Source organism: Cynocephalus volans, chromosome 5 (assembly GCF_027409185.1).
Source record: "Cynocephalus volans isolate mCynVol1 chromosome 5, mCynVol1.pri, whole genome shotgun sequence".
In the NCBI taxonomy this organism is placed as follows: Eukaryota; Metazoa; Chordata; class Mammalia; order Dermoptera; family Cynocephalidae; genus Cynocephalus; species Cynocephalus volans.
This window is the reverse complement of record NC_084464.1, coordinates 53,384,140-53,411,797: the sequence shown is the minus strand read 5'-3', so window position 1 is coordinate 53,411,797 and position 27,658 is coordinate 53,384,140. Positions and strand designations below refer to the sequence as shown.

Here is a 27,658-nt window from a genome sequence, read left to right as displayed (position 1 = left end):
GGGTGAAGGTACAGGGTGGGGGGCTTCTGGCTGACACAGGCCTAGGTTTGCCACAGGACCATGTTGGCAGGAGGCACATCAAAGCGCTTGCGGGTGTGGTCAGTGTCCCGGCGGTACAGGTAGCCACAGGTAGGCTTCTGCAAGGTATAGAAGGGGTTCAGGCAGTTGGAGTACTGGGAGGTGTAGAAATTGAACCTGAGCTTGTCTGGGTTGTTCCCCCTGGGGTCCACCATGACCGGCACATAGGCCACCGCCAGGGACAGCTCGTGCTCCTGCTTCCATGTCCGGGATAGGGGTGGGTGTGGCGCCTTCAACTTTTTGCCTGATGGTGTCTTCAGCCCATGGCTGGGTACCGAGGGTTTCTGTGATTCCTGAGAGAAGGGAAAGAAGAGGAGAGGTGGGGCATCAGACCCTGGGACTTCAACTGCTAAGGCCAGGGGCAGGAGGGAGGAGAAGGAGCCGCTCTTCAGAAGCCCCCAGAGCTGCCCTGGAGCACAAGCTTTGCTGGCCATGGAGCCAGGGACCTCTGGAGCAGGAGAGAGCCTTCGAGGTCCCCTGACCTGACCCCTTGCTACTGCAGAGCTCTGCCTGCTTGTCAGAGGCATCTGCCAGCTCACAGAAGCTGGGAACCTGCGGGTCATCTTCAACCCCCCCATCCCTTCCCCCACATTCAATCTGTCACTCAGTGACCTCCACGTGGCCCCCATCTGGCCGTCCCCTCCCTCCCCTGTCACTGCTCTGCCAGACCCTCACCCTCTCTCCTGCAGGGTGACTCCAGCTTTCTGTCATCTTCCTGCCTCCCGATCTCTTGCCTTTTTGACCTGTGCTTCCACTCACTCCAGAATTAATCTTTCTGTATTAGTAGCCAGATTGTGGCTCACCTCCTCAAAGCATATTTTGCTCTCTATTGCCTGGAAAATAAAGGCCAAAGCTCTGAGCCTGGAACGCGAGAACTTAAAGGATGTGGCCTCAATACTATAGTTTTGCCATCCCTGCACCCACTGTGTTCTGGCCATATGGGACGCTTATTATTTCCTAGTCATACCTTGTACTTCCAGGTCCCCCTGCCTTTGCTCAGGTTGTGTCCCCAGCCTAGCACACCCTCCCTCCTGTCATTAGAGCAATTCTGTCTTTCCTGTTAGACAGGGAGCTCCTTAAGGGCAAGCTCTCTTACTTATCTTTATGTCTCCCCTACTCTTGACATAACAGCCTCCAAAATCCCATTCCCTCTTTTACTCCAGACCAAGGCATTTAGAGAGTGCTCAGTTCTAGGAAGGGACAGCTCACCTTCCAACCAGCCAGCCCATTCCATTTTAGAACATCTCTCATTGTTACCAAATGCGTCTCCTACCCACCAGTGCCCACCTCCCCTTAACGACCTCTCCTGGTTGATCAGGTATTGGGGTCTCTAGGAGTCCCCCATTGCCACATGTATCACATTGTACTGATGTTTATTTCCTCCTCTGTCACCACCCTTCTTGACTGTCCTGTGACTCAACTGCCTTGTTCACCTTTGAACCCCCACACCATCTCCCAGGTACCAGATGTCCATTTTACTGGGGACCTTCCTAGCCATGACAGTACAGCCCAAAGGATGAGGTGCCTGTAAGCGACTGCCCGCACCTGCGTGCGTGTCCGGCTGGCTCTATTCTGCTCCACCAGACATCGACTGTCAGGGGAACCATTTGCTCTCTGCTCAGCCATTTCCTCTCTGCCCTCCAACCTCCGGGCACTGCGAGATAAGCCCTAGCTACAGAGCTAGTGGAAGTTGAGGCCCTGCCCTCTTACAAAAGAAGTCCCAGGGGCTCACGTCAGAAGGTAGCTCCTTTGCGTTCAATTTACAAACTGCCCAGCCCACACTTGCCCAGGGCTTTCCTCCAAGGCAGTCTTTGCTCCTATTGCTTCCTACCCAGTTATATATGTGCCCTCAGTTTTTCATTTCAGAATTCCCCTGTCCTTCCAAGCCCTTGACATCTTCTCCAGGAAACCTTCTCCAAAGCCTGCCTGCAGCCCCTGCCCCATTGCATCCTCTCCTGTGCCTCTGGCACTCCTCTGAAGATTTGGTCCCTTGCTGGGAGGAACTAGGGTGAGCCCAGGGCATAAATTTGAAAGAAGTGGTCACTCTGAGTCATGCAAGTGCTCTGTGACCACCTCCTGCAGTTTTGTGCCATGGGTGCTGGGCTGGTCTCACCTTAGTCCCAAGGCACGATCCTTTGCTAATGTCCCGATAGCCTGTAAGTGGCCCTTAGCAGTCAGCAACACATCTTATTCACTTCTGTGTCCTGGGGCACTGAAGATGAGGAGGAGGGGCAGGTGCATAAATGACATGGTGGTCATCCTCAGAGATTGCTCCCACCTCCATTTATGAGCAGGTGCCAAACCTTTAAGTGGATAATCTCCTCTAATCTTTACATTAACCCTTTAGGGAAGGAATTATTATTAGCTCCAATTATAATTGAGAAAACTGAAGTGAAGAGGTTAGTCACGTATTCAGGATCACGTGCCTGCTCAGGAGCAAGGCTGGGATTTGACCCCGGGTCTAGCTGACCCTGTGGCCCACACCCCGAGCTCCACGATACGTCCTGTGCCCGCTGCACTGAGGGCAGGGGCCTGCCAGGGGCGGCTCCCCTTCCTTCGCTTCTGCCCCTGTTCTATCTGCTTGCAGAGCCGCCACCAGGCACCGGGCAGGTGCTTAGCCAGGGTTGCCCTCCATAGCTCCTGGTCTCCCTGGAGGGTGGCGCAGCCAGATTTGCCAGTTTGGCAAGAACACTGCAGGGTTTTGAGAGCTGGATTTTGGTCCTGGGTCCTTGGATCCTGCATGGACAGGACAACACATAGGGAAGCATGAAGTTTATTCTCTGTGAATGACCATCTTTTAGCAAAGCTGAGGGCATGACATCAGTGGCCTCATTACTCATTCAGAACCATTCCTGAGTCCCTTTTGTATGCCTGGCACTGGGTGCGAAGGTAACAAAGACACCACAAATAGGAACACAAGGGAGTCCCTGTCAAGCAGGGATCTTCAACCTCAGCACCTCTGACACTTGGGGCTGGATGGTTCTTTGTTGTGTGGCATGTAGGATTGCAGCAGTGGCCTCTACCCACTAGATGACAGTCACCCCCCCACACACAAGTTATGACAACCAAAAATGTCTCTAGGCATTGCCAAATGTCCCTGAGGGCAGTGAGAATCACTGCTATAGAGTCCACAACAATCTCCTTGTCCTCGTTGTTAAAACTGACAGCCTGCCTGGCCTGCAGAATTTTCCCTTTCCTGGGCTGCAAGAAGTGGCTCGAACTTCATGTTAAGGGTGCCTCTGAGGATGTGGGTTCTGTCCTCCTGACACCACAGAAGGGCTCAGCCTGTGGCCACGAAGATGAAGGAACTGCAGAGGCCCCAACCCCCCCCCACCCTGCTCCCCAGCCAACCCTTCAGTCTTAGGGCTGCCTCAGCCCCTTGTCCACCTGGACTCTTTACCTTGGGCCCAGGAGGCCAGTGCCAGAGGTGACAGCGGCTGGTGCTGTCAGAATGGTTGGAGAACTGACAACTCTGAGACCCCACATAGGAAAGGGCAACACCCTTTGCTAACAGGATTGAACATCTACCAAGTGGCAGACGCTAGTCACTAGGCTCTGCAAAAGCTCCTAAGAGCCATTTGAGAGGTTACCCCATTTTTCAGATGAGGAAACTGAGGCTCAGAGGTGTCTAAGTTCACCCAGTTTGTGAGATACCATGTAAGTATCTTGCAGAAGTCCCACAACTAGTTAGCGTGGAAACCAGGATTCAAACACTCCCCTCCCTCTCTGCCCCAGGCCAGGCCCTGACTCGGGCCCACTCACCCTGGCTCTACCTGTCAGGAATGCCTGAGCTGCTTCTGCTGCTGCTGCAACATATAGGACCCCCAGCACATCCAGAGACAAGGCTCTTACAGAAACAGGAGTAGAGAGACAGTCCAAGGGAGGAGGTGGAAGAGGAGGAGAGAGAGGAGGAAGAGAAAAAGGGGGAGGAGGAGGAGGAATGGGGAGGAACAGGAGGAAGAGGAAGGAGGAAGAGGGAGTCCAGGCAGCTCTAGCCTTGCCCTGCCCTTTCTAGGGCCAAGCCAGGCTCCGAGTGACTAACCTCAGAGGGCTGAGAACACCCATTCCCTTCCCAGCGCCCAGCATAGCCAGCTCTGGAGGGAGGGTGGGGCCTGATTGCATACTTTCCAGGTTAACATCTGGTTTCATTTAACCATGTCCTCCCCTCTCTAGTCCTCCCTGTCAAGTACAGTGTGTGTGTGTGTGTGTGTGTGTGTGTGTGTGCACATGCATGTGCATGTGTGCGTGTGACTTTAGATCAGTGGTTCTCAACTGGGGTGCTTTTCCCCCCAAAAACGTTTGGCAATGTTGGGAGACATTTTTGGTTGTCACAACTAGGGGATGCTGCTGGCATCTAGTGGGTGGAAGCCAGGGATGCTGCTGAGCATCCTGTAATGCATAGGACAGCTGCCACCACAAAGACTCATCAGTGTACAATGTCAAAAGCACCATGGTTGGGAACCCCTGGTTTAGAGGTTTGAGGAAGGTGCCCCCATGTCCTTACCTGCTGCCCCTACTGACGCCTTCCATTCCAGAGGGAGCAATGAAGCCTAAAGAGCACATAGAGGGTCTCACCAGCCCCTCCCCTCCCTTCGGAATCCCACTGTCCTATTTCCATTTGGGTTTTAAGCTAGAGTCAGAAGGAATCTGGCATACCCCACCAAGGCCTTTTAGATACACACACATATTATTATGTGTTTGTCCCTGATACCAGGATTTAGAATGGGGAAGAGGGTGATGCAAGAGCGGAGCTTTCTGAGTAGGGCAAGAAGATTTCACATGTGATATTACTACAGGTCTTCTAGGAAGGCACCCCATCCTCACAAATCCTCCAGGCCCACAGGCCCACAGCCTAACCTAGCCCGTTCCTGGAATTCCACCATCAGCACCTCACTCTCTGGGGGAAGGCTTTGCACCCTGTTGAAACACAAGTAGCGCTTGGGTGGGGCAGCTGATGCTGTGGAACGTGCCTTGGATTTGGAGTTTGAAGATCTGAGCCGAGACCTGACCCTGCCCCTACAGGTCAGGCAACCTCAGGCAGGGGCTGAACCTCTTTGAGCTTCAGTTGCCTCATTTGCAGAATGGGGGTAATGAGGCTACCTCCTTGACTAGCCTGTTGTGGGGTGCCACGGGTTGTGGGAACTGTGAAAACACCATGCACATAGTAATTACTATCAGCCTCGTCTGGCAGTTACTCCTAGGTTCCAAACGCACTTGTCTGGACCTTTATGAGAGTATGTTTGCCTGAGGTTGGGGCAGAGGGGCTATGGAGGGAGGGGATGGGGAGGCTGAGAGTGGGTCGCCCCTTCCTCGTATGGCTGGGCAGATGGGGGCCTGGAGTTAGCTGCTTGGGTTCAAGTTCCAGCTCCCCCACTCACTAGCTACCTGATTTTGGGGTAAATTATAATACTCTGCACCCAGTTTTCCCAATTAGGAAGTGAGAGTAGCAAGAGAATTTATCTCATAGGGTTACTATGAGGATTGAATGAGCTATGGCATGGAAAGTGCTAGACCTTTAAGCACTCAATAAACTTTAGATATTATTATTATCACAAGTTTGCCTAGGAGATGGGGCAACGCAAACTGAACAGTCCAGGAAGCACCTTGGAGAAGTGAAGGGGCAGAGGAACCAGAGGAGCTGGATGATGTCCTGCTCCCTCTCTCCCTCTCCCCCAGGGAGACAGCAGAGGCCCCACAGTAGGGAGTAGGAGTCAGGCAGTGGCACAAGCACGTAGGCCTTTTGTAAGAGGCCCCAGCTCCCAGCCACACAGGTGATCCTGGCCAGGGCCTTCATACTTCTTCCTGCCAGTCAGACTTCTTGTGACCTCAGGCCGCCCTGCTCCACCCCTGTGATGTCTTCCCACCTTAAACATCCTTGATCATGGCCTTCCTTGGTGGTGAGATGGAACTCCCAATGGTCAAGGGCTCCAGTGGCCCCCAGGGACTCTTGGGAGGGTACTGAGAGTGCCAAGGCAGGGAGAACTTGCATGGGGCCGGGCGCATTGTGATGCCTCTTTATAGCACAATTCCTCCTGTCTTCCTATGGAGACAGGGAGTCAGGGCTGGGGGCTGAAGTTTCAGGACCTAGAGGGGTCTTTTAACCTTGACACTGGCACACTCCGCTATTCCGTCTTCCCACAAACCCCTAGAACTCATAAACTGTGAGCTGTGGGGTGAGTGGAGAGAGATCATCCTAGTTATTTAGGTACCTCCAGAAGCCCTAATGTCCTCCCAGGCCCCCAACATGTCATAAGAAATCACTGGCAGGGCGGAAATGTACCCTGCCAACTGTCCATTCTTTCCATCTGTCTATCTGTCTATCTACATATCTATCTGCCTTCCAAATTACAGTGATGGGTGGATGTATGTACGTATGGATGGATGGATAGATGGATGGATGGATAGATGGATGGATGAATAGATGGACAGGAAGACAGAGGAGTGGGAGGGTGGATGGGCAGGTGGATAGATGATGGATGGGCTGACCTCCTGATCTGAGCATTGTTCACCTCCTTAGCTGTTCTCTTGCTATCTTTTCCCTCACTCTCTATGAAGTAGCTCATTTCTTAAGCGTGCCTTGCTCTCTTTCCTCTGAGCCTTTGCATATGCTGTTCCTTCTCCTGGGCTGCTTTGAACAGAGGATTAGGAGATGAAGGGATGGATGGATAGGTGGGTAGACAGATAGCTGGATGGGAGCGGCTGTGGGTGAGTAGATGGATGGACGGATGGATGGTCACTAAATGCATAGATGGTAGATGGTTGTGGTATAGAGGAGAGGATCACAGGCCCAGGAGTTAGGCTGCATGAATCCTGGTTCCATCATTATACTAGTGTGTCACCCTGAGGACATTAATTGACCTCTTTGTGCTTCTGTTTCCTCATCTGTTAAATAGGTGGACTAAAAGTCTCTACCTAGGGCCGAGCCCGTGGCGCACTCGGGAGAGTGCAGCGCTGGGAGCACAGCGACGCTCCCGCCGCGGGTTCGGATCCTATATAGGAATGGCCAGTGCACTCACTGGCTGAGTGCCGGTCACGGAAAAGACAAAAAAAAAAGTCTCTACCTAATAGGGTTGGGCAAAGCACTTAGGACAGCGCCTGACACAGAGTGAGCACTCAGTAAATATTACCTGTTATTACATGTGGGTGGATAATCGGATTGATGGGTGAGTGGCTATATGGGCTGCCCTGCCCCCATCTGCAAAATCCAGACTCTCTGCCTCCCTAGGGTCCTGTCTCCCTAATACCACAATTGGTGGGCACCTTCCAGGAGCATATCAGAAATCCCGCATGTAGGAGTGGCAGGGGCTTCTCCCTGGGTTTGGGGGGGTGGGGGGCAGGGAAGGACCAGGGGGAGGGAGATGGAGCAAGCTGGGCCTTCCTGCCCTCGGCCACACGGGCTTGGGCTGGGCCAGGCTGCATCAGCACTGATTGTTGGTGATGGGTGGACTTTGGGGCCCACAGACAGACTGGAAGTTGGGGTGTTGATGACTTACGCAGCTGTGCCTAGATCTCACACCCTGATGGTAATGACCCCTAATTTCTGAGGGTGCTGAGAGGGACCAGGAGGGAAAGGGAAGCAGCAGTATCCATCAGGGCTTGCCCTGCCAGAGCCTCTGAGCAGGAACCTCCAAGCTCTGTGGGGTGACGGGACATCGCTTGGAAGGCAAGGAAGGTGGGAACCTGGCATTCCGGGCGGAGTGGCCAGCATTTCTGCCTCTGGAGAAAGTGGCCTGGCTCCCAGCCCTGGGCCTGAAGGAGCTACTGGGAGGGAGCCCAGGAGGCTGACAAGGGTTTGGGGGAGCAGGGAGCCACAACTTAGCACAGGTTATGCTTTGTCTCAGTCAAAGAGGGGTAATGGGCTGGGCTGGTTGCCAGGAGGCCTGAGGGACCTGAGACAAGTCCTATTCCCTTTCTGGGCCTCAGTTTCCTTATGTGTACTGTGAGGGTGTTGGGTCCTTCCACCTTGGATATTTGATGGACGGGGAATTGAATCATATCCTAAGGCCCTCAGGCAGGGACCTCTGACTGACCATAGGACTGGGCCCTACCAACAGTGTCCGCAGCCCAGGCCATGCCACCCTCACTGTGGGAACCTCAACAGGGGGGCCATGGCTGGGGATATCTCCTTTAGGAGGCCTGGCCAGACAAGCCATATCTGTCTTATTTCATTTATAAACTGCATAATATTTAAGATCATGACCTTTGGACCCACTCTGCCTGGGTTCAAAACCCAGCTCGGCTACTTCTCAGCTGTGCGACTTGCACAAGTTACTCAGTCTCTCTGTGCCTTAATTCCTAATCTGCAAAGTGAGGACAATAATAGAATTTACCTTGAAGGCTTGTTGTGAGGACTATGGTATGCATTATGTTGTTATTACTATGTTACACTACTTATGTTGTCATGTTGTTTATTTCTAAACTCCAGATAACATTGATTCAGTCCTGCCTCCTGGAAACCCCACCTTCTCTGAATTCCCTGCCACACTCCAGGCGTGACCTCATTTTATTCATCATCAAAGTCCCTGGAAGGTAAGAACTGTGGTACATACCCTGCAGTACGCAGTGGGTGTTTGGGAAGGACTAGGAGAGCCAGTGAGACTCAGGGCTGCCCTGGGGCACAGCAAGATACACTGCCACCCCCGCACCTTGTCACACACACACGGCCTCCTCCCCTCCCGCCCTCTCTGCTCCTGAGGTGCAGGCAAATGGGTTTAAGTGTCTGCTACCTTCTTGCTCTAAGTAGGCCTGGTTATTCGGACATTCTCTTCACCACTCCTTACCTGCTGTGTGATTTGGACAAACTACTTGTTTTTCCTTTGTTGGACCTCAAGTACAGAGGGCTCATTATCCATACTGCTTGCTTTGTGGTGAATTATCATCACTGACCCATGAGGCCTTCTCTCTCGTAGTGCTTGTATTAATTTTTCCCCTTTATCTCCATCCTCCAACCACATTCCCCACCCACCCCAGCCAGAGGCAACCATTCGAACATGCTTAATGAGTATCTTCTTGTTCACATGTGTTCTTGCAAAACATATATTGTTGTTTTGTGTGCAGGTAGTTTCACTTACATAAGTGGTATTGTGTGTTTTAGATCTCACTCTGCTGTTTCCTTTTATCACTCCTTGCTGTTTCTAAGATCCGTCTATGCTTCTATATGAGCATCTAGTTCCTGCTTCCAACTGCTGCACAGTCCTCCGTGGAGGGCATCCACCGCATTGTACCTCTCTACTCCCTCAGGGTGGACCCCAGGTGTCTCCAACTCCACATCTCCACAAACAACACTGCAATGACATCACATCAATGTCCCCATGTGGACCTGGGTGAAGGATTCTTTGGGGCCTCTTCCTCAGCGTGGATCGATTGGTTATAGAGTATAGTAAACATCACTTGAAGCCTTCTTTTCCCCATCCGTGGAATGGGTGCCTTGCCCTCCCTGTGGGCCTGACCTGACGCTAGTGGGCTAACGCACAGAGTCCACTTGGCCCCGTGACTGACACAGAAGAGTGACCTAGGAAATGGCAGCTGCTGCTCCTCCCAGGTCGTAGGAAGAGAGGGAGGTAAGCCAGACCCAGGAGGGACCAAGTAGAGACGAACCCAGGGCTTAACGTCCCAGTTCAAGGTTCAGTTTTCCAGAACATGTAAGAAGTGTGTGGGGCTGTGTGATTCCTTGAGGGTAAAGACCGGTCTCGACTGGTAGGACCACCCACAACCTGAGCACAGGCCTGGCGCAGAGGAGTTGGTAGCGCCCAAGAGAGGCTTACAGCATGCCCTTGAGATGCTGCTCCCATTCCTACGCCTTTTCCTCGGCGCTGGAAGTAGCCTCCTCACACAGGCAGTAACAGCCAGCCTCGTCTGCCATTCTGCCAAGGAGCATTTTAACCAGATGTGAAACCACAGCTCAGTATGGTTTGTAAATGCGTCCCAGCATCCCATTTTACAGATGGAGAAACAGGCTCAAGAAGGCTCATGATTTCACAGGTTAGTGGCGGAGATGACACTAGAATTCACATCTCCAGGTCACCCCCCTCCAGTGCTCTTTAAAAAAGAAAACGCATTCCATGTTAAATTGTGTTCTTTTTATTTGTAGAGTTTTAGGTTAAAAAAAAATGATATACCACAGAGCGTATTACTAAAAAGTAAAGAAGTTCATATGTCATCTGCCATTCCAGCTGAACCGTCTTCATAGTTCTGTTCCCTTCCAATCCCCGACCATTCACAAATATATCTATACTCACAATCTACAGAGAATTTTGGTTTTTTGCCTTTCATATTTAACAATCTATTTTTTTAAATCTATGCACATGCACACTCTTGCATGCGCGTGCGTGCACGTGCACATACACATTATTTCAGACTGCGGGATGTGTTTTACAACGGGATGTTTTTACCTGGCCTTCAAGGTGACTTTGTAGATACATGCCCCACCCTGTATCCTGGGCCCTGGTGGAATTTTCCTTCTTGAAGTTCTTTGTTGAATTGACACTGCTCTCTTGCAGCCCCTGTTCTGTCCTTGCTGTTCTGTTTAGAATCTCCATGGAGCACGCAGGTACTACCGTGAGCCAGAGCCTCCACTGGGTACCTTAACCCCCTCTCACTGAATCTCCTAACAATCTTCTATGAATAACTCCTGTTTTACAGATGAACAAACTGAGGCTCAGAGAGGTGGTTATACCCTTGAGAAGTGGCAAAGCTGGGATTCGAACCTAGTCTGCAGCCAATGATCTTTCCGACAATGTCATGATACTGTCAACAGAGCCTATTGGGTAAAAAGGAAAATGAGTCTTATCCCAGCACCCCCTGTACAGACCACTTCTCAGCCAGGGCAGGCCTTAGAGTTCTATATATACCTCCAGAACCAGCTTCATGAGTATCTCTGAGCCCCCTCTCAGGATGTGTAGGAGTCCACACTATCTAGACTTTCTTTTAGCCCTAACCAGCCTCCTCAAACCCACCCAGGCCAGAGGAAAGTTGAGGTAGGTGGGATTGAAGCCCACCTTCTCCTGCAGGCCTAAAGATACAGTTTCAGGAGCTGGTCTGGGATAATGTGTCTCCTGCTTGGGAACAAGAGGCAGGACAAGATGATCTTTTGGGAGCAGCATTGGGAGTTGGGATGATGGGAGTTCTAATTTTTGCCTCTGGAGAGCCAGCTGCAGAGACCCAGGGTGTGGATGAAAGTGACTCTCAAGATGTCTCAGCCTACCCTTCCCCCACTCAGAGCCCATTTTCCCAGACTCACCTTTGTTGGAGGAAAGACCTCAAACTTGACAAAGGCCTAATTGGGGCTCTGGGGAGACTGCAACTTCCAGGCCCCAATCCCACCCAACATTCCAGAACTGACCAGTAATCACGGAGTGGAGATTTAATTACAGGATTGGGCCTTTGTTTCAAGGGGAGCCTATCATTTGGCTATTTCTTTTGCTGGGGGAGCAGGTGTGAGGTGTTGTTATTAGATGACTGGAGACCGGCTGAGCAGCGACAGTACAGGGTGCTGAACTGGACAGAGAATTAGGCCCTGACTCTGCCCGAGGGAACTTGGCCTCAAAAGCTGCCAGGCTGACAGGATGAAACTGGAGGGGTGGGGGACTGCTCACTGCTGAACCTAGGGCTTCTAGAGACACCCCCCACCCCCAAAATGGGAATGAAATTGGGGTGAGATGAGTGGTGTAAGGGCAGGTAGAGCCCTGATATCCAGACTCTGCAGACTCAAGGCCCGCTGGTGTTCACAGGTCACCCTGACTCCCCCTTTTCCTCCATTCCCAGCCAAAACCAAGCCAAAGGCAAGGGATCAGAAAAGTAGAGAAATAAGCAAACAGTTAAGGGGGCCTGCAGTGTGCCAGGCCCTGTGCTGGGCACTACATCCATTATCTTACTTGATCCTCACGAGAGCCCCAGAAGAGGATACTGTGATCACTCCCACGCTGCAGATAAAGACACTGACTCAGAGAACTTTTCCTCTGTATGCCAGCTCTTTCCAAGCCCTTCCTTTCCTCCTAAGAAATGCCCCACAAGCTAGCAATTGTGTTTCCACCACCAGCACAAAAACCCTGGCCCCCACCCCCTCTTGTTCGTATCAAATAGCCAATTGATTAACCAGTTAACCAATCAATTAAGCAGCTTCCCTTAGCCCCTCAGCCTACACCCTCTCCTTTCCATCCATCCTTCCTCCAGCTGTTAGATGTATATTCTTAAAACACAGCTGTCACTTGGCACGCTTACCTGCTCAGGATCCCATAGAGCATCCTGGTAGCACAGGCTTGAGGTGAGACTCTTAAATGTTATTGTGCACCTGAATCACCTGGGGATTTGTTAAAACGCAGATTTTCTGCTGGGTAATCTGTCAGCTCATTTAATCTCACAATGATCTTAATAGTCCATTTTACAGATGAACAAACTGAGGTTCAGAGAGGTTGCCCAAGGGCTGGAATGGGGCCCGAGATTTTACATTTGTAATAGATCCCAGATGTTACAGATGTTGTTGGTTTGTGAACCATACTGAGTAGCAAGGCTCTTTCAGACCAAACTCCCGCCTAGTTATTTTTTCTTTAATTTTTAAGTAGGAAATATATTTACATGATCTGAAAATTTTTAAAGGCATTCAGAGAAAAGACTCCCTCCCAGCCCTATCCTCCCTCTTTTGCCAGGTCTCCCTGACCTCCACTCCCAGTAACCACTTTTATTAGTTTTTTAGGTATCTTTCCAAAGCTTCTCTGTGTCAAAACAAGCAAATAAGACCCTACTATCCTGCCCGCCTCCTGCCCTTCACAATTTGTGTCACTTTTATCTCGGAGATAGATAACTGGATATAGTCAGCTGACTCGTTCATTTTTAGAGCCACATTGTTATTCTATTATGTGGACGTGCCATAATTTATTTAACCAGTCACCTCTTGGTAAACATTTAATTGTTTCCAATTTTCTCGGCTGGCCTTTTGAAGCCCTCCACACCCTGGCCAATCTTGCTGTTGACCTCCCTCCCACCCCAATTCACTGAGCCCCTGCAGAGGCTCCTCGTGCCCTCCCAACCCCTCCCGCCTACCCTGACTGCTCCCTTCTCTGAACCTCTGTCGCACTGTCAGTCTCCTCTTCCTTGTTAACCTCCCAGCTGCTCATCTCTTCATGGGTCTCTGCCTGTCTTCCCAAACAGACTATAACAACTTGGACTCCGGAATCACGTCTTTGATTTCTCTGGCTCCTCCACAGGCCAGAGATGGGCACACAGTGGTTCTCAAGAATATCAGTTACGTAGTGGAAGCTGCATACAAATGGAGCTGCTTGATGGAGACTCTGCTACGGCTGGTTCTGGGTGAAAGGGACCTCATGCTTCAAAGGACTCCAAGAAAGAAGCCCCTGTCTTGTGCCTGGATGTCTAGAACACTTGGGTGGGTTGTGAGGATGTCCAGGGTGTAATAGGACAGCTGGGGCTCCTTTGTGCCCTTTCAGTGTGGACAGTGGGAAGAACCATGATGTGGAGACATGAGGGTGGAGGGATGGGTAGTATGGGAGTGTGTGCATTCCCTAGAATGGGCTCCTTCCCTTCTCTATCAACAGCCTTATCATCCTTTATGGGCCAGCTCAAGTCTCAACTCTTCCAAGAAGCCTTCCTGGACTACTCCAGCCCACAATGACCTCCTCTCCTCTAAATTCCTGCTGTGTGCATTAGCAACAGCAATCACTGTTCTGTACTTAGTCATCCATGGCTTTCCACCTTGAATCATACAAACCTTATCTTCCTGATGAGAGGCCAAGGTCTTCTATGGTAGAAATAAGACATAATTATCTTGTATCCCCATGTATTGCAAACCTCCAGCATAGCACTGGGCCATTGGGAGTTACTCCACAAATACTTCTTGAATGAACAGGAATTGGTTCCAGGGGTGCCATGGCAGTGGTGGGCAGGGTGGGACAGAGTTGACCATAGGTGTGTCTTTGACCAAAAACATTTGGGGAACACAGGTGTTTTTTAAAATGCCCCCCCCATCTGTTCCTCATTCCCTCCCTGCCTGGTACCTGGAAAACAATGACCTCACAGCTACAAGTCATGAAGGCCCGTCTCATCTGGTCCCTTGAAGCTGAAGTGAAGGGGACTTTTCTGAAATGTCACCTTCATAAAAAACAAACAAAAGCAGGGGACTGTTAAATTAAGAGATTAGGCTGGCCGGTTTGCTCAGTTTGTTAGAGCGTGTTGTTATAACACCAAGATCAAGGGTTTGGATCCCCGTACAAAGGCAATGGGTGAATCTTAACTAAAGTGTGGATTGGGAGAAGAAAAAACCATAATGATATACTGGGGGATAATTGGGAAATATTTAATATGGGGTGTATATCAGATGATAATAGCATATCGATATTAAAATTTTGAGCGTGACAATTGTATTGTGGTCCTACAGAAGAATGTTCTTATTCTTAGACAAGGGATGTGGGGAGGCGAAGAGATGGACCATGATATCCACAACTTCCAACCTTCATTGACCCGTGCGTGTGGAGGGAAAGAGAGAGAAAGCAAATTCGGCAACGTGTTGGCAATCGGTGAATCCATAAGTGTATACAGGCGGTCATTGTGCTATTCTTTCAAGTTTCTGAAGGTTTGGAACGTTTCAGGATGAAAAGTTGAGGGGAAAATGCCTTTGGTATGGGATCTGGGGGGAAGAGAGGAAATGTGGCGGTGGGCCTGTCCCCAAGGAGCTCAGCTGAAACAGTGCTGTCTGCCACTTGATCACTGCCCCCCAGCCGGCCTCCCCCACCACTGCCCAGAAACAGCAAACGTGACCCCTTGGCCCAACTCTCCCGCTCTAAGCATCTTTCACTCAGGGTCTCCCAGGTCCTCATCTGATGGGAACACCCCCCCTGGACAGCCACCCCTGATTTGGCTAGGATGGCACCCCAAACTCCCTACAGGACCACTGCTCATCTCCCTGGAGAGTGAACTGAATGAACCCCGAGGGGGTCCCACCCATCTCAGGTTTTTAAAAATTATATATTCTCTTCACAGAAAAACAACAAAAAAGAATTTGATGTACACACAATGCCAAGACTTAGTCACCCTGCATTTCCTCTGGGGCCCTGTCAATGAGGATATTTTCCACCTTTGTCACTCCTTTGGTACACTAGTTTGTACGATTTGCTCTCCCTCGCTTATTTTTTTCTTGGCATTTCCTTGTATTCACTGAAGCCTGGTGCCCCCCACGGTTGAGGGCCTATAGGATGCTGTGACGGCCAGCTTTGGCCAGCCGTGTCCGTCGTGCTGGACACAGAGCTGTTTCCAAAGTGCCCCCACTGACCTGGCCATGCGCTTTCGAAGCAGAGGACTAGCCGGGTCCCTCCCCTACCCAGGGAGAAGAGGGGCGGAGGAGGCGGGCCAGGAGAGAACCTGGGGGAGGGGGTGGCTCTTCTCCCGGGCAGGGCGTGGGTCGGGCGAGGTCCCCAGCCCAACGGGGCCGTGCCAACAATGGCCTGTTGTAGAAGGAGGCAGGAAGGAATGCGGCCCGGGGAGCTGGGCGGCGGGGCGGCCGCGGGGCGGGGCCGGGTCTGCGCGGCAGCCTCTTACCTGTCCAGGTAGCTCGCATTTCCGAGCGAGCGGCGGCGCCCGCAGCACCTGTCGCCCGGTGCGCGGGCGGGGAGGACGGAGGGGGACATGGCCTGGTAGCGTCCCCTGGGGAGACCGTGCAGAGTTCAGTCCGGGGCAGGGCAGGGCGAGGGAGGGACGGTCCTTCCCCGGTGCCCGCGCGGCCTGCGACAGCATGAAAAAGAACCAGACGGTGCAGGGCACTTTCAGCAAACTCTTCGGGAAAAAGCACGCCAGCTCCGCCACCACCTCCCTCTACGCCACCAACCCCCCCTGGATTTTCACCCAGGAGGCCCCGGAGGAGGGGACCAGGGATTTTGGTGAGTGCGCTCTGGGGACAGCGGAGGGCGCTGGGGGAGCGGCCGGCGGGGCTGCGCCCTCCCGGGTCAGGGCTCCGCGCGGCAGGGCGCGGAGGGGAAGGGACACGCTGGAGCCTGTGGACTGACCGGGAAGGAGCTGCCGGGCAGGGGAGGAGACGCAGCACTGGGGCGTCTGGGAAAGGGCCACGGGGGAAGAGGTGCTGGGAAGGAGGGGACCCCCCACAGCGAAGTGGGAGAACTTTGCCGCCCCCACATCGGATCCCAGCCCCTCGCCCCGGGCGTTTATTTTCTGTTCTTGGTGGAGCTGATGTTTGTGTCACTGTGGACAGAAAGGCTTCCTGAGGTCTGCGGTGTCTCCCCCCGACTCCCCCCATCCCCCCACACCTATTTTTGCCAGGTGAGAAGTGCTACCTGAAGAGGGGAATTACGAGTGGTCTCGTCCCTCTCGGTTTCTGCTTCCTCTGTCCCCCCCCACATGTGTACTCTCTATAACTGGGGGGAGGGGGGACAGGAATTCACTCCTTGTGCAAGCCCCGGGGCTCTGGGCCTGGGGTGGGGGGTAGGGGGCTTCTGAGCCAAAGGAAGTTCACCCGTTACTGCTTTAGCCCACCTGCCTTCACTGTCACCATATTACCTCCACTGCCCGTTATGGCCACTGTGCTGGGACCCACAGAGGATGTCACAGCCTCGACCCCTGCTGTTGGATTCAGTTCAGCATCCTGGTTGCCACAGTCCGGATACAAGGCACCATGGATAGGAGCAGGGCAATCAAGATGTCTCCTCTCCCTGGCCTACGGATCTCGGACCAGGGGGTGAACAGAACTGGCCATTTGCCATGTAGCCCTTTCCGAGCCTTTGTTTAAAAGATTAAGTGTATGAAGAGCAGAGAAGAGAACCAACCTCTGAGTGGAACTAGCATTTGAGTTGACAAGGAAAGGCATTCCTGGCAGCGCTAACAGTAGGGGCAAAGTCGAGGAGGGGCAGGGTGAATCTGAGCATGGTTTAGGAACGTTTTGAACACCTCTCCTTGCCCAAACAAAGACACTGTGAGGCAAACACTTACTGATCCCTTCACAGGTACAGGGTACCATTCAAAAATCTTTGTGTTGTTGATTCATTAAGTCCTCATCTAGAGACAGGTACTATTATTATCATTCCTGTTTGACAGATGAGAGACTGAGGCACAGGGAGGTTAAGTAACATGCCCAAGATCACACAGCTTTAAACGATGGAGCCAGGATTTTCCTAAATGTACAATTCAATGATTTTTAGTAGACTTATAGAGCTGTGCAACTATCACCACAATTAGGTTTTAGAACACTCCCATTACCCCAAATCTCTGTTATGCGGCAGAACCAGTATTTGAACCCAGGCAGTTGGCTCCAGAAACCACACTCTTAGCCAGCTTGCTGAATTAACTCTGTGGAGGAAGGAGATCCAAGGGTGAATCTGACAAGTTGGGCATCTGCCTTGAGAGCACCCCTACACACACACACACACACACACACACACACACACACACACACACTTCTCCCCAGGGGAGACCTCAGACATGCCTCTCAGGCACTTCCTCTACATTTTGCCTGGGCTGAGCAGGCTGCTAGGGGGATCAGTCCCTTTGGTGAGAGAAGAGGGGCATGGTACCCTGTCACCTTCAGCCAACTGCTGCCTTCAGCAGCCTGGATGCAGTTCCTCCAGTTCTTCAAGGAGCTCTTCAACAGCTCCTCCCATTCCCCGGGGCAAGGCTGGGCCTCCAGCTGACTCAGCCTGACCGAGCCTACACATGGAAGGATGGAAAACATCTTGCACCCAACAGGATGGCTCCCCAGTGTGTCCACGGTGTTCCCTGAGGTGCCAGTGGGTGTGACATCAGGCCTCCTCCCTGCTATGCTTGGGGTTGGGGAGGGACCAGTGTTGGGGATTCTGTGATGGGATGAAGATGTCAGAACTGCCTCAGAGTCATGTCTCTATCAATAATGTGGGCTAAACACCCCCTGGGCCTCAATTTTTTCGTCTGTTAAATGGGGATGGTGTCCAGAATGCCTGTAGGATGACAGCCTGAAGTGGTGTATATGGCAGCGCTTTGAAGAGTATTAAAAAGAAAAGCTCTAAAGGAAGGATTGGTAAACTCTGGCCCTGGCTTAAATCTGGCCCATGGCCTGTTTTTGTAAATAAAGTTTTATTAGAACTTAGCCAGCTATGCCCATCATTTACATATTGTTTATTGCTGCTTTCATGCTACAAGGGAAGAGTTGGGTAACTGCAAAAGAGACTGTATGGCCTGAAAAGCTAAAATATTTATTATCTTGCTCTTTAGAGAAAAAGTTTGATGACCCCTGCTCTAAAGAATGACTTATTATTGTCAGGTTATTCCTAGCACTGAGCTGGTGGTATTCAGCCCTCGGAAAACAGGTGGTGGAATGGCAGGGGGAAAATCAATGTAGGAATGTGTACAGGAATTAAAGAGTAACTACCTGCTTGCTCTGTGACTACAGCCATGTAAAAATCTTTTTGCACAAATGTAGGCTGGATGCAGCAGGTAAAATGCAAACAGTCTTGTGAAGATGGTGATGAGCACATTTTTCTTTAAAGAATTTCCCTAATGTGTACTCCAGTAATTAAGAGGACTTCACTGAATGCAATTGCAATCCTAATTAAGCCTTCTGCCTTCCCCCAGCCCAAGCAAGGGTTTTAAAAGGCTGCACAATTGTTTTTTAAATGCATGGGAAAGCAGAGATGGGGATCTTTGCAAATCCCATGATAAGGGACTGGGCTGCTACTGAGGCAAAGCCGCCAGTGGCTCTGGTCTCTTCCCTTGCCTCTTGGATTAACTGAGATGAGGTTCTTTATCTACCGCCACTGCAGCCCACCCCGGCAGTGGGACCCCCTTGTTCGCTGAGGGGCTCTCTTTCCTGCCCTGTTCCTCCAAATATAAACCACCTTCCTTACAACCACCTAGGACAATTATTTAAAATGCACATTCCTGGGGTTTCACCTCAGGCACATGAAGTCAGAATCCCACAGAGCTAGGGCCCTGGCTCTGGGTTTTTAACCAGCTCCCAGGTGATTTGATGAACTCTGGGGTTTCCTTCCCTACTTGGAGCTGGGTCAGTCTCTTTACCCTTAGGACTCCTCGCAGAACATAGAGTAGTTCTAAATAAATATGTAGGGAATGTAGCCAGTTCCTTATCAGGAGAACCCTAGTGGTCCCTAGGGTGGCTGCCGGTGCTGGTGTCCCTGTTCCTGGGGTCCCCTGACCTTGTGTCTCAGGCCAAGAGAAATGGTGGGAAGCCATGAACCCCTGGAGCCTCGCACGTATTTCCAGCCAGGGCCAGGCTGGCACCAGCCTACCTACCAAAAGCTGACCTGTGCTTTGCAGGGGTGTGAAGGAGACTTTTGTTTACTCCTGTCCCGTGGAGGTGTGCTGTGGTTTGCCAGCAGTTCAGTACACACAACACACCCTCTCTGCTGTCTCATTATAGAAGGGCCTCTTGTCGCTGTAGTTCAACTCCAGAAAGCTAGGCCCTCCCTTTACCCCTGCAGACCAGCTACAGGCTGCCCCTTCTCTCCCAGCCAATAAATTAATAATGATAATAATATCAATATCAGTTACCATTTATTGAACCAGCCTCTGTGCTAAAAACTACAGTCTTCTCAATTGAGGAAACAGACTCAGAAGGAAGGCTGGGAAAGGTTAAATGACTCAGTCATTCCAGCTCGGGACAGCACAAACATTGAAGTGCATTCAGTCACCTGGGGTCTAGTTATGATCAGATTCTGATTTGCTCAGCTTCGGATAAAGAGAGACTCTAATTTTCTAACAAGTTTCAGGTAAAGTTGTTGTGCTGGTCCACACACTTTGAGTAACAAGTCCCAGCTGGAAATAGAGGGTCCTGCTTGCTGTGCCCTTCCCCCTTCACTCCCCACACTGGGGTCCTTTGAGCTGCCCCAACTGAGGCTCTTCCCTTCCCGTTCCCTCCTCCTCTACTCTGTGGCTCCCTGCCCCACCTCCCCTTCACCCCAGCCCAGCCTTCAGGTCCTACTGCCCTTGGACAAAGGCCTCTCTCTGGTGCTCAGGTCAGGCCTGCTGGGGCTTGCTGGGACAGACTGGCCTTTTCAGGTTCCTGTCATGTGGACCTGCTAATTAGCAAGGAAGGGCCTCATTAACGCCATTTGTGGGTTACATTCACATGGGGCCATCCCAGGCTGCTTCTCTGAAAGGCAGGGGCTCCCCTAGTGGCTGAAGATCAGAAGTAGGGGGAGGTGTCTTTGGGGGTTCTGGGTTACTCTGAGTCAAGGCAACAAACCCCGCAGCCTAAGGTTTCACCCCCCAGGCCTCTGGAATCTGATTAGACCTGTGGCTAGTGCTCCTGAGGTCATTTGGAGACTGCTGGTGATTTGGAGCGCTACACCATTACTCCAGCTTTCCTCCCACCCCGGCTACTTCCTTCCCCCAATTCTGGGAAGCTTCCTGCAAAGTAGGTGTAATTATCCTCATTTTACAAGAGAGGACACTAAGCCTGAGAAAGTGCCAAATTTCTCAGGCATTACATGGAGGTGCTGAGATGTGACCCCAGGTATGATTTCTAAGCCCATTTGCTTCCCTGTAGGCCTCACCAACTTTCAGATCTCACTAGGGAATAAGAGGAGATGAAGGGAGGAACGCTGGAGCCCTACCTACATTCTTTTCCTGCTGTGCTGGCTGTGACCAGACCAAATTAGATTCTAGAATCAGGTTGCTTGAGCTTGAGTCCTGGCCCCTTTTATTCACCAGTTGTGGGACCTTGGGAAGGGGACTTAACCTCTCTGAGCCTCAGTTTCCTCACCTGGAAAGTGGGAGTAATAAGGGTACTCCCCTGACAAGGTTGTGAGGAAGAATCTCATAATACATGCTTAGTAGATGTTAGACATTTAAGTATTTAAGTAATTTAATTAATTTTCTCTCTAGTTTGGACCTATCTAGGATTTGGGGAGAGAGATAAATAACTGTCTTGGACTGTCTGATCTCATCTTCCATGGAGATCCACGGGCAGCTTTGGGGCTGGGGGAGGAAGAGCATGTTACCAGGTTTTCAACCTGAACTTTGTGAGAAAAGAAGTACAGAAGACTCGGTGAGGCTCCTCGTCTTGGAGAGAGGTGAGAAAAGAAGGGCTGGGAGTCAGGCAGCAGCTTGTGCCCCACCCGCAGCTTGCACAGAACTTCCCCCAGTTAGCACACTCATGCATGATCATGCATGCACACACACACCCCACCCCGGGCCAGGCCGAGGCAGCGAGCTGTGTGCTATGTGTAAGGCACAGCAATTCTTGTGCCTGGAGCCCCACACTGCACCCTGTTTGAACCCTGGCACCACCACTGCTTTGTGACCTTGGTCCAGCCCTTCCCCCTCTGGGCCTCAGTCTCCCCATCTACAAAGAGGGCAGCTGGGAGCAGCATCAGGACTCAGAGTGATTTCTGACCAGAGAGCAAAGGGCCACCTGCCTCCTGATGGTGCTCCTCTATGGGTATAGGTGTTCACCATCATTTGCAAGTGACACGGCTGGATTCAAGCTCAAAGCCAAGCTCAAAGCCGAGGCTCTTGGTGGAGAGAGTTAAGGTGGAGCAGAGAGAGTGCTGATGACAATGACTGTAACCAGCCTTTCCAATTATTGAGCACAAATTATCTGCTAGGCACTGTGCTAACATTTTGCACACTTTATCTCATCAGCCTCCCACCAACCCACCCAGTAGGGGCCATCGTTCACATTTACAAGGATGAGGAGACATTATGCTCCAGGGCCTCACAGTTGTGGTGGAGCAGGCACTGGAACCCAAGTTCGGCTAGGCTCTACACCCATAGCCTTCACCCCACAGGGTCCTGCCCCCACTCCCAGATAAGAAGCTGTCCACAACTCAGCTGCTCCTCAAGCCCCCGCAGGGTCAGGCTCTCCTGAGAAAGAAGAAGACAGGGAGAGGAGCCGCCAGTCCTAGGTTGAAATCTGAGGTGAAGCCCACCTGCTTGGCACCAAGAATTATTTTTGAACCAGGTTTTTAAATATTAGATGGTATTTATGTCAACTCAAATCATTGAGGGATTGCAAATGAATTTGAAGCTGCTCCTTCATTTCCTATCAATATATGAGAGAGAAATTTTTAAGAAGAAAATCTAAAGGAATCCTGCACATAATCCTATCCTAAAGAGGATTTAATCTGGGAGTGTGTGTGGGATTGGGATTGTTTTAATGATCAGGTTTGGGTAAATGGAAGCAGACCTGGATTTATCCATTGCATTATTTGTAGGTGACTCTGTCAGAGAAGCTTCGGTTTGTATCTTGATAGGGTTGTGATCCATCTGGGGCTCAGGCCCTGCTCAGAACATGTTCCTGGGGTCTCAAAAGACTTCTGGCTGCTGGAATTGCTCCAGGGCTCTCCTGAAGGTGCCACTTCTCTGGGGAAGCTTCTGCGTCTGAGGGTGGCTCCCTCCTCTTTCCAGTCTTCTGGGAGCCACCTGGGTGTTCCAATGCTGCCTCTCTGATCCGTGCGTGTGGCAAGCATAAAACCTTCCAGTTCCCTAAGGACTCTTCCAGTATAAAGGCAGACACACACACATTGTATACATGTGTTGAAATAGAACTCTGTACCCCATAAATATGCATAATCAATGTTTCAATACCTTTTTTAATTTAAAAAATAAAAAATAAGTAAAATTACAAATTTTTAAAAAGGAAAGGCAGACACAGAGGGAGTTTGCAAGTTTCAAGGTGGATGTTATGCGGGGGTAGGGCTCCTCTTTCTGGTTGAGCAGTCTCATTGCCTCTTCCAAGGGCAAATTGTATAGCTCCTCCCCAGCCACCCCCTTTACCTCCTCCTTTCCCTTCCTTTCTCAAGAGCCCTCCTTTGTCCTCAGTTGAGGAGGCAGCTGCTTCTCAGGAAGGCCCATGCTAGCATCCCTGACATTGTGATTGAGCAGAGTTCAGAAAACTCCCCAAGGTTGGATTCTTTTTTCTTTTTCATTTTGGGCCTTGACTTTGAGGCTGGAAAAGCCTCAGCCCTGAACTTGAACACTTGGAGGACCTAGCTAATGGTGGTGGCCACACACGCCTCACCTAATGGTGTGCCTCGGCAGAGCAGGAACTGAGCCAGGTGTGAGGGCCCAAGAACGTGTGCCAGGTTCTAGCCACACCTCTTTTTCTTTTCTTTTATCTTTTCGGCTTGAAACAACATAAATTTATTATCTTACAATTCTGTAGGTCAGAAGTCTGATGCAGGTCTCAATATTCTAAAATTAAGGTGTTGGAAAGACTCTGTTCCTTTCTGGAGGCTCTCAGGCAGAGTGATCATTGCCTTCTCCACCTTCTAGAGGCTGCCTGTGCTCCTGGGCTGGCGGCCCCCTTCCAGCGTCAAAGCCACTAATGCCTGTGGTGTCACTCTGACTCTGCTTCCGTCACCACATTTCCTTCTCTGAGTCCTCACCAGCCCTCTTAGAACCAGGAAATCATATTGGATTTTCCAGAAGTGCCCAGTGGGGAGGGGACCCATGGGGCCCTTCTGCCCATGCCACAGCTGCTCCCTTCCGGTATGTTTTACAGAGGACAATTGTATTCTTAGAAAGTGTTCCCCTGCTTAGAACAACCACAAAACGACGAAAACAACAGTGCCTTGGAGTCATGGAATCTGTGAGGTGGTTAGAACACCTGCGTGGGGTCAGACAGCCCTGGATGGCTCAGATGTGGCTGTTCTGACCTGTGCATGGCTTTGGGCAAGTGGCTTCACCTCCCACCACTCCCTAGCACTGCTCCTTGGCCAGAGCAGAGCTTTCCTTACCCCCAGCAGCACCCTGCCCTTCACACCCCCATCCTCCCACCCAAGCCCTGTATGTGGTAGGATTATGACTCCTTCTTTGGGGGACAGTGTGTGCAGTGGTTCAGAGCTGACACCTTCAAGGAGACCCTGGCTTCAACACTTACTGTGAGGCTTCGGACAAGTTATTTGACCTCCTTGTGCCTCAGTTTCCTCATCTGTAAAACAGGGATAATGGTCGTACCAATTTACATGCGGCTATTTTGAGAATTAAATGAATTAATAATGTATAAGATGCTTAGAACAGTGCCTGGCCCATTAAAAGTGCTCAGTAAGTTTTACCTTTTATTATTATTACTATTATAATTATCACCTTACCAGGTCGCTTCTAAAGCTCCTAGGCACACAATTATAGTAGCCATTAATGTGACAGTAACTCAACTGCAGAAAGGAGGTTTCCTAGACCCCAACACTGCCGCAGAGATTAAGTGAAACAGTTAAAGTGTCTGCCTAGGAGTATAGCTCTCACACAGTCCCTGCGGTAATCCCCACCCCACCCCAAGTCCTATTAAGGGCCCAGGCAGCCATATCACATCAGATCTAGGGCCTTGGCATCCACACGGCACTGTCTAGAGAATATCCTGGAGATGCTGGTGTCAACACGTAGACTGTTAGAAGCTGACGGGATGAAGTGGGCTTTAGTGGTGGCTGTTGGGGGTGGGCAGTTCTCTACTTTTGTTGTTTTTGATTGGGCCAAATCTGCCCTCTCACAGCACCCCTCCCCCAACCCCTCCAGTCTGGTGTGCAGCCTCAGGCGTGGAGCCTGGCAACCCTGACTGGGGAATCGTGTTTGTCCAGAGCGCACAGGGCAGGGCAGCGCTGGGAACTGGTGATTCCTGGGACATGTGGCACACGCAGAGAACCCGCCGTTTGAGAGAGGGGGAAAATCTTGAGTGCGCCAGCCAACTTTCTGCCTTGATGGGGCACCACATGAAGGACTTGGTCTCCAGGTGCTGAGGTGCTCCCCAGAGCCTCCATCACGTCCTTGAGTCTTACAGGGAGGGCTGTGGCTGTAGGTGTAGGAATTTGGGATGGGTGCATTCTGACCCCAGGATCACCTAGACAAGCTCAGTCTTCTCTGTTGAATAAATCATTTGGCTTTCATGCAATTTTCCCCTAAAGTCATGTGCAAGGGGAAAAGTAATCACAATTAGTTCAATGCTCCAGTTAGTAGGATCTGGTTCACTGGGATTTTGACCTTTTATTTGGCAGCTGGCTGTTACAGGGATCCAAATCCTTGACCTTGGTGTTGTAATATCTTGCTCTAACCAGCTGAGCTAACTGGCCAACCCTTTGGCCTTTATCCTGTTTCCTGTCTGGCTATAGAGAAAGAGAAGTCCCTCACACCCTGTTAAGTGGGTGAAAGTCTCCGTTGTTTCTGACCACATGGCAAGAGACATGTAGTGATCCCTGCCTCTAGGATGTGACAGTGTGAACCCAGGACGGAATGTGAAATTCTCACCAATGTGTGTCAAAGAACATGAGGGAGGTTGGTTGAGAAAGTGTGAATGGCTCCTCCCACCCTCCCACTAGTGTAGACAGGGCCCAGAGCAGGGCCCAGTAACTGGAGGAAGGGGAAGGTCTTTGGTGTCGTCTCCCTACAGGGAAGAGACCATGTTCGTTAAGCACTTCTGTGTGTTGGCCACACTTACTCCTCACAACAGTCCTATAAAGTTGGCACTATTATCACTCCCATTGTACAGATGGGAAAGCTGAGGACCAGAGAGGTTGAGCAGCATGGCCAGTGAGTGGCAGAGGTGGGATTTCTACTAGGTCACACTGGCCCGACCATCCCACTCTTTCTGCTTTGCCCTCAAGGGTGCATCAAAAAAGCCATGCACACACCACGGGTGGTTTGGGCGCTAGAGAAATCTTGAGTAAGAGGAGCCCAGAAAATGGTATGTGGACCACAGGGGACAGCAGGTGGCCTCATCTGCTCTGTTTGTTCCAGATTAGAAATTCAAATACTTGAGAGAAAAACTGGCTTGTTTTCCTCTCTCTCTCAGAGATAAGCTTTGGCTGAGGCCTTGGCCAAGCTCTCAGGGCCCTAAAAGGAGGGACAAGTTGCTGTGGGAGAGGAGGTTCAGGATGTTTGGGGGTGGGGAGTGGATCAGGAGAGAGATGGCTGCTGGGGGCTGAAAGCCCCAGGAACGCTGGTGGAGACCCTAGGAGACTGCCCTTGAGTTGCCCCCCACAATTCCGCCTCAGTCAGCCCCGCGAGCTCACACCCCATCCGTGGGCTCTTACTGTGTCAGGGGCTCAGCTGGGTCAACTGGGGTGAACTCAGGCCTGGCCTTCCTCACTGGGAACTGTGGGCAGATTAAATTCGGCTGGCTGGGAGCCTTTGACCCCAGCTCATATTCTTCCTCACTTATGTCCTCCAGATGGGATCTATTATGGCGACAATCGGTTTAACACGGTGAGTGAGTCGGGAACAGCCACGCTGAAAGCTCGGCCAAGAGTCCGGCCCCTGCTGACCTTCCTTCCACTGGTGAGTGTGGCTCTGCTCCGGGGTCTGAGGGTCTGCTATGGGTGGGGACACCTTGCCTGCCACAGAGGAAGCAGCCCCACCCTGCCCTGGCCCAAGTGGACATCAGTCTCACCCTCTATGCATTCACTTCCTTCCTGATGCCAATCCAGGGTGGCCACTGGGAGGAGGCATGGCTGAGGCTCATGGCAGGAAGGCTGGCATTAGGAATGTCAGCTCCTCCAGGGACAAAACCCAAGGGAGGTTATGGAGAACTTGTGTATAGAGGGCACACAGCAGTGGGTAACTATAGCTAAGCAGGGCTTATTTTCCACAAGCACCGATGGCTGTCTGCTTCATGCCAGGCCCTGCATTAGGTGCTGGAGTGCACAGAAGGCTGAGACAGCACTGCTGCTCTCAAGGAGCTCCCTGCCCACTGCAGGAGATGAATGAGTAACACAGGCCAGAGTAGGAGTAGCCAACACAGCCGTGAGGGGTGGACAAGAAGGGCTCCCTGGAAGAGGTGACACCTGAGCTGCCTAGTAGGACAAATAGCAGTGACCCTTGGGAGAAGAGCATTTGGGACAGATTTATTTGTGGGTCTGAAACTACAGGAAACAAAAATCTTCCTACTGGAGGCTGTGGCTGGGCTTTTTGTTCTTTGACAAAGGAGAGAGACCCAAAACAACTACTCCATGACTGGTTCTATTTACTGTGATGAGAGTTCCTGGCTTTTCTGGGACATTCTAGACACATGCTGTCTAACAGAAATATAATGCAAGCCTCATATGTAATTTTAAATTTTCTAGTAGCTATGTTAAAAGTAAAAAGAAATAGGTAAAATTAATTTTAGTAATATATTTTACTTAACCCAACATATTCAAAAGATTACCATTTCAACATTTAATAAATATAAAAAATACTAAAGAGGAATTTTACTTTTTTTTATACTAAGTTTTCAAAATACTATACATATGAAGCTTCCTCAAAAATCTCATGGAAACATGCATATTGTCTTTTAATCCTATTTTCCTGTGAACTTTTTGAAGTACTCTCATATAGCACATCCCACTGCTGTCCAGGGACATTTCGAAGTGCACTTGTGGCCAGTGGCTACTGTATCGGACAGGCTAGGTCTAGTATCTAAACAGTCAGCCCCCTAGATTCCAGTTCACTCCTGCCTGTCAGACCTGGGTCCTGGTTGGGACAGTACTGTCACTGGGGTCACAGCATCCTTATACTTCCATGAGGGTTTGTACAGACCTGCTCTGAGCTCTCAGGGCCATTAGACTTCATGGCACCCCACATCTTGGTCCCAGGTACCCACACATCCTGCCCAGCACTGCCCAACACAACCACCTCCCTCTCTCCCTCACCAGTTTTTTCCGGT

The 27,658-nt window shown here is 51.0% G+C and overlaps 2 protein-coding genes across 2 annotated transcripts in view; one reads left to right on the top strand and one right to left on the bottom strand.

Annotated features, from left to right (window-relative positions):
* Positions 1-41: 41 nt before the first annotated feature.
* CIMIP3 (ciliary microtubule inner protein 3) lies at positions 42-15,817 on the bottom strand (the record flags this gene model as incomplete). The annotated part of the gene is given in 6 exon segments (XM_063098303.1): positions 42-373; positions 5,837-5,880; positions 5,943-6,118; positions 15,407-15,530; positions 15,625-15,712; positions 15,715-15,817. Coding segments are annotated over 6 exon segments (867 nt in total), but the record flags the coding sequence as incomplete, so codon positions are not given.
* C5H6orf132 (chromosome 5 C6orf132 homolog) overlaps positions 15,818-27,658 on the top strand; it is a 30,692-nt gene continuing 18,851 nt past the window's right edge. Inside the window, exons 1-2 of the mRNA XM_063097834.1 lie at positions 15,818-15,962; positions 26,186-26,292. Of these exons, the coding sequence (XP_062953904.1) occupies positions 15,818-15,962; positions 26,186-26,292 (252 nt within the window). The remainder of the gene's footprint in view (positions 15,963-26,185; positions 26,293-27,658) is intronic.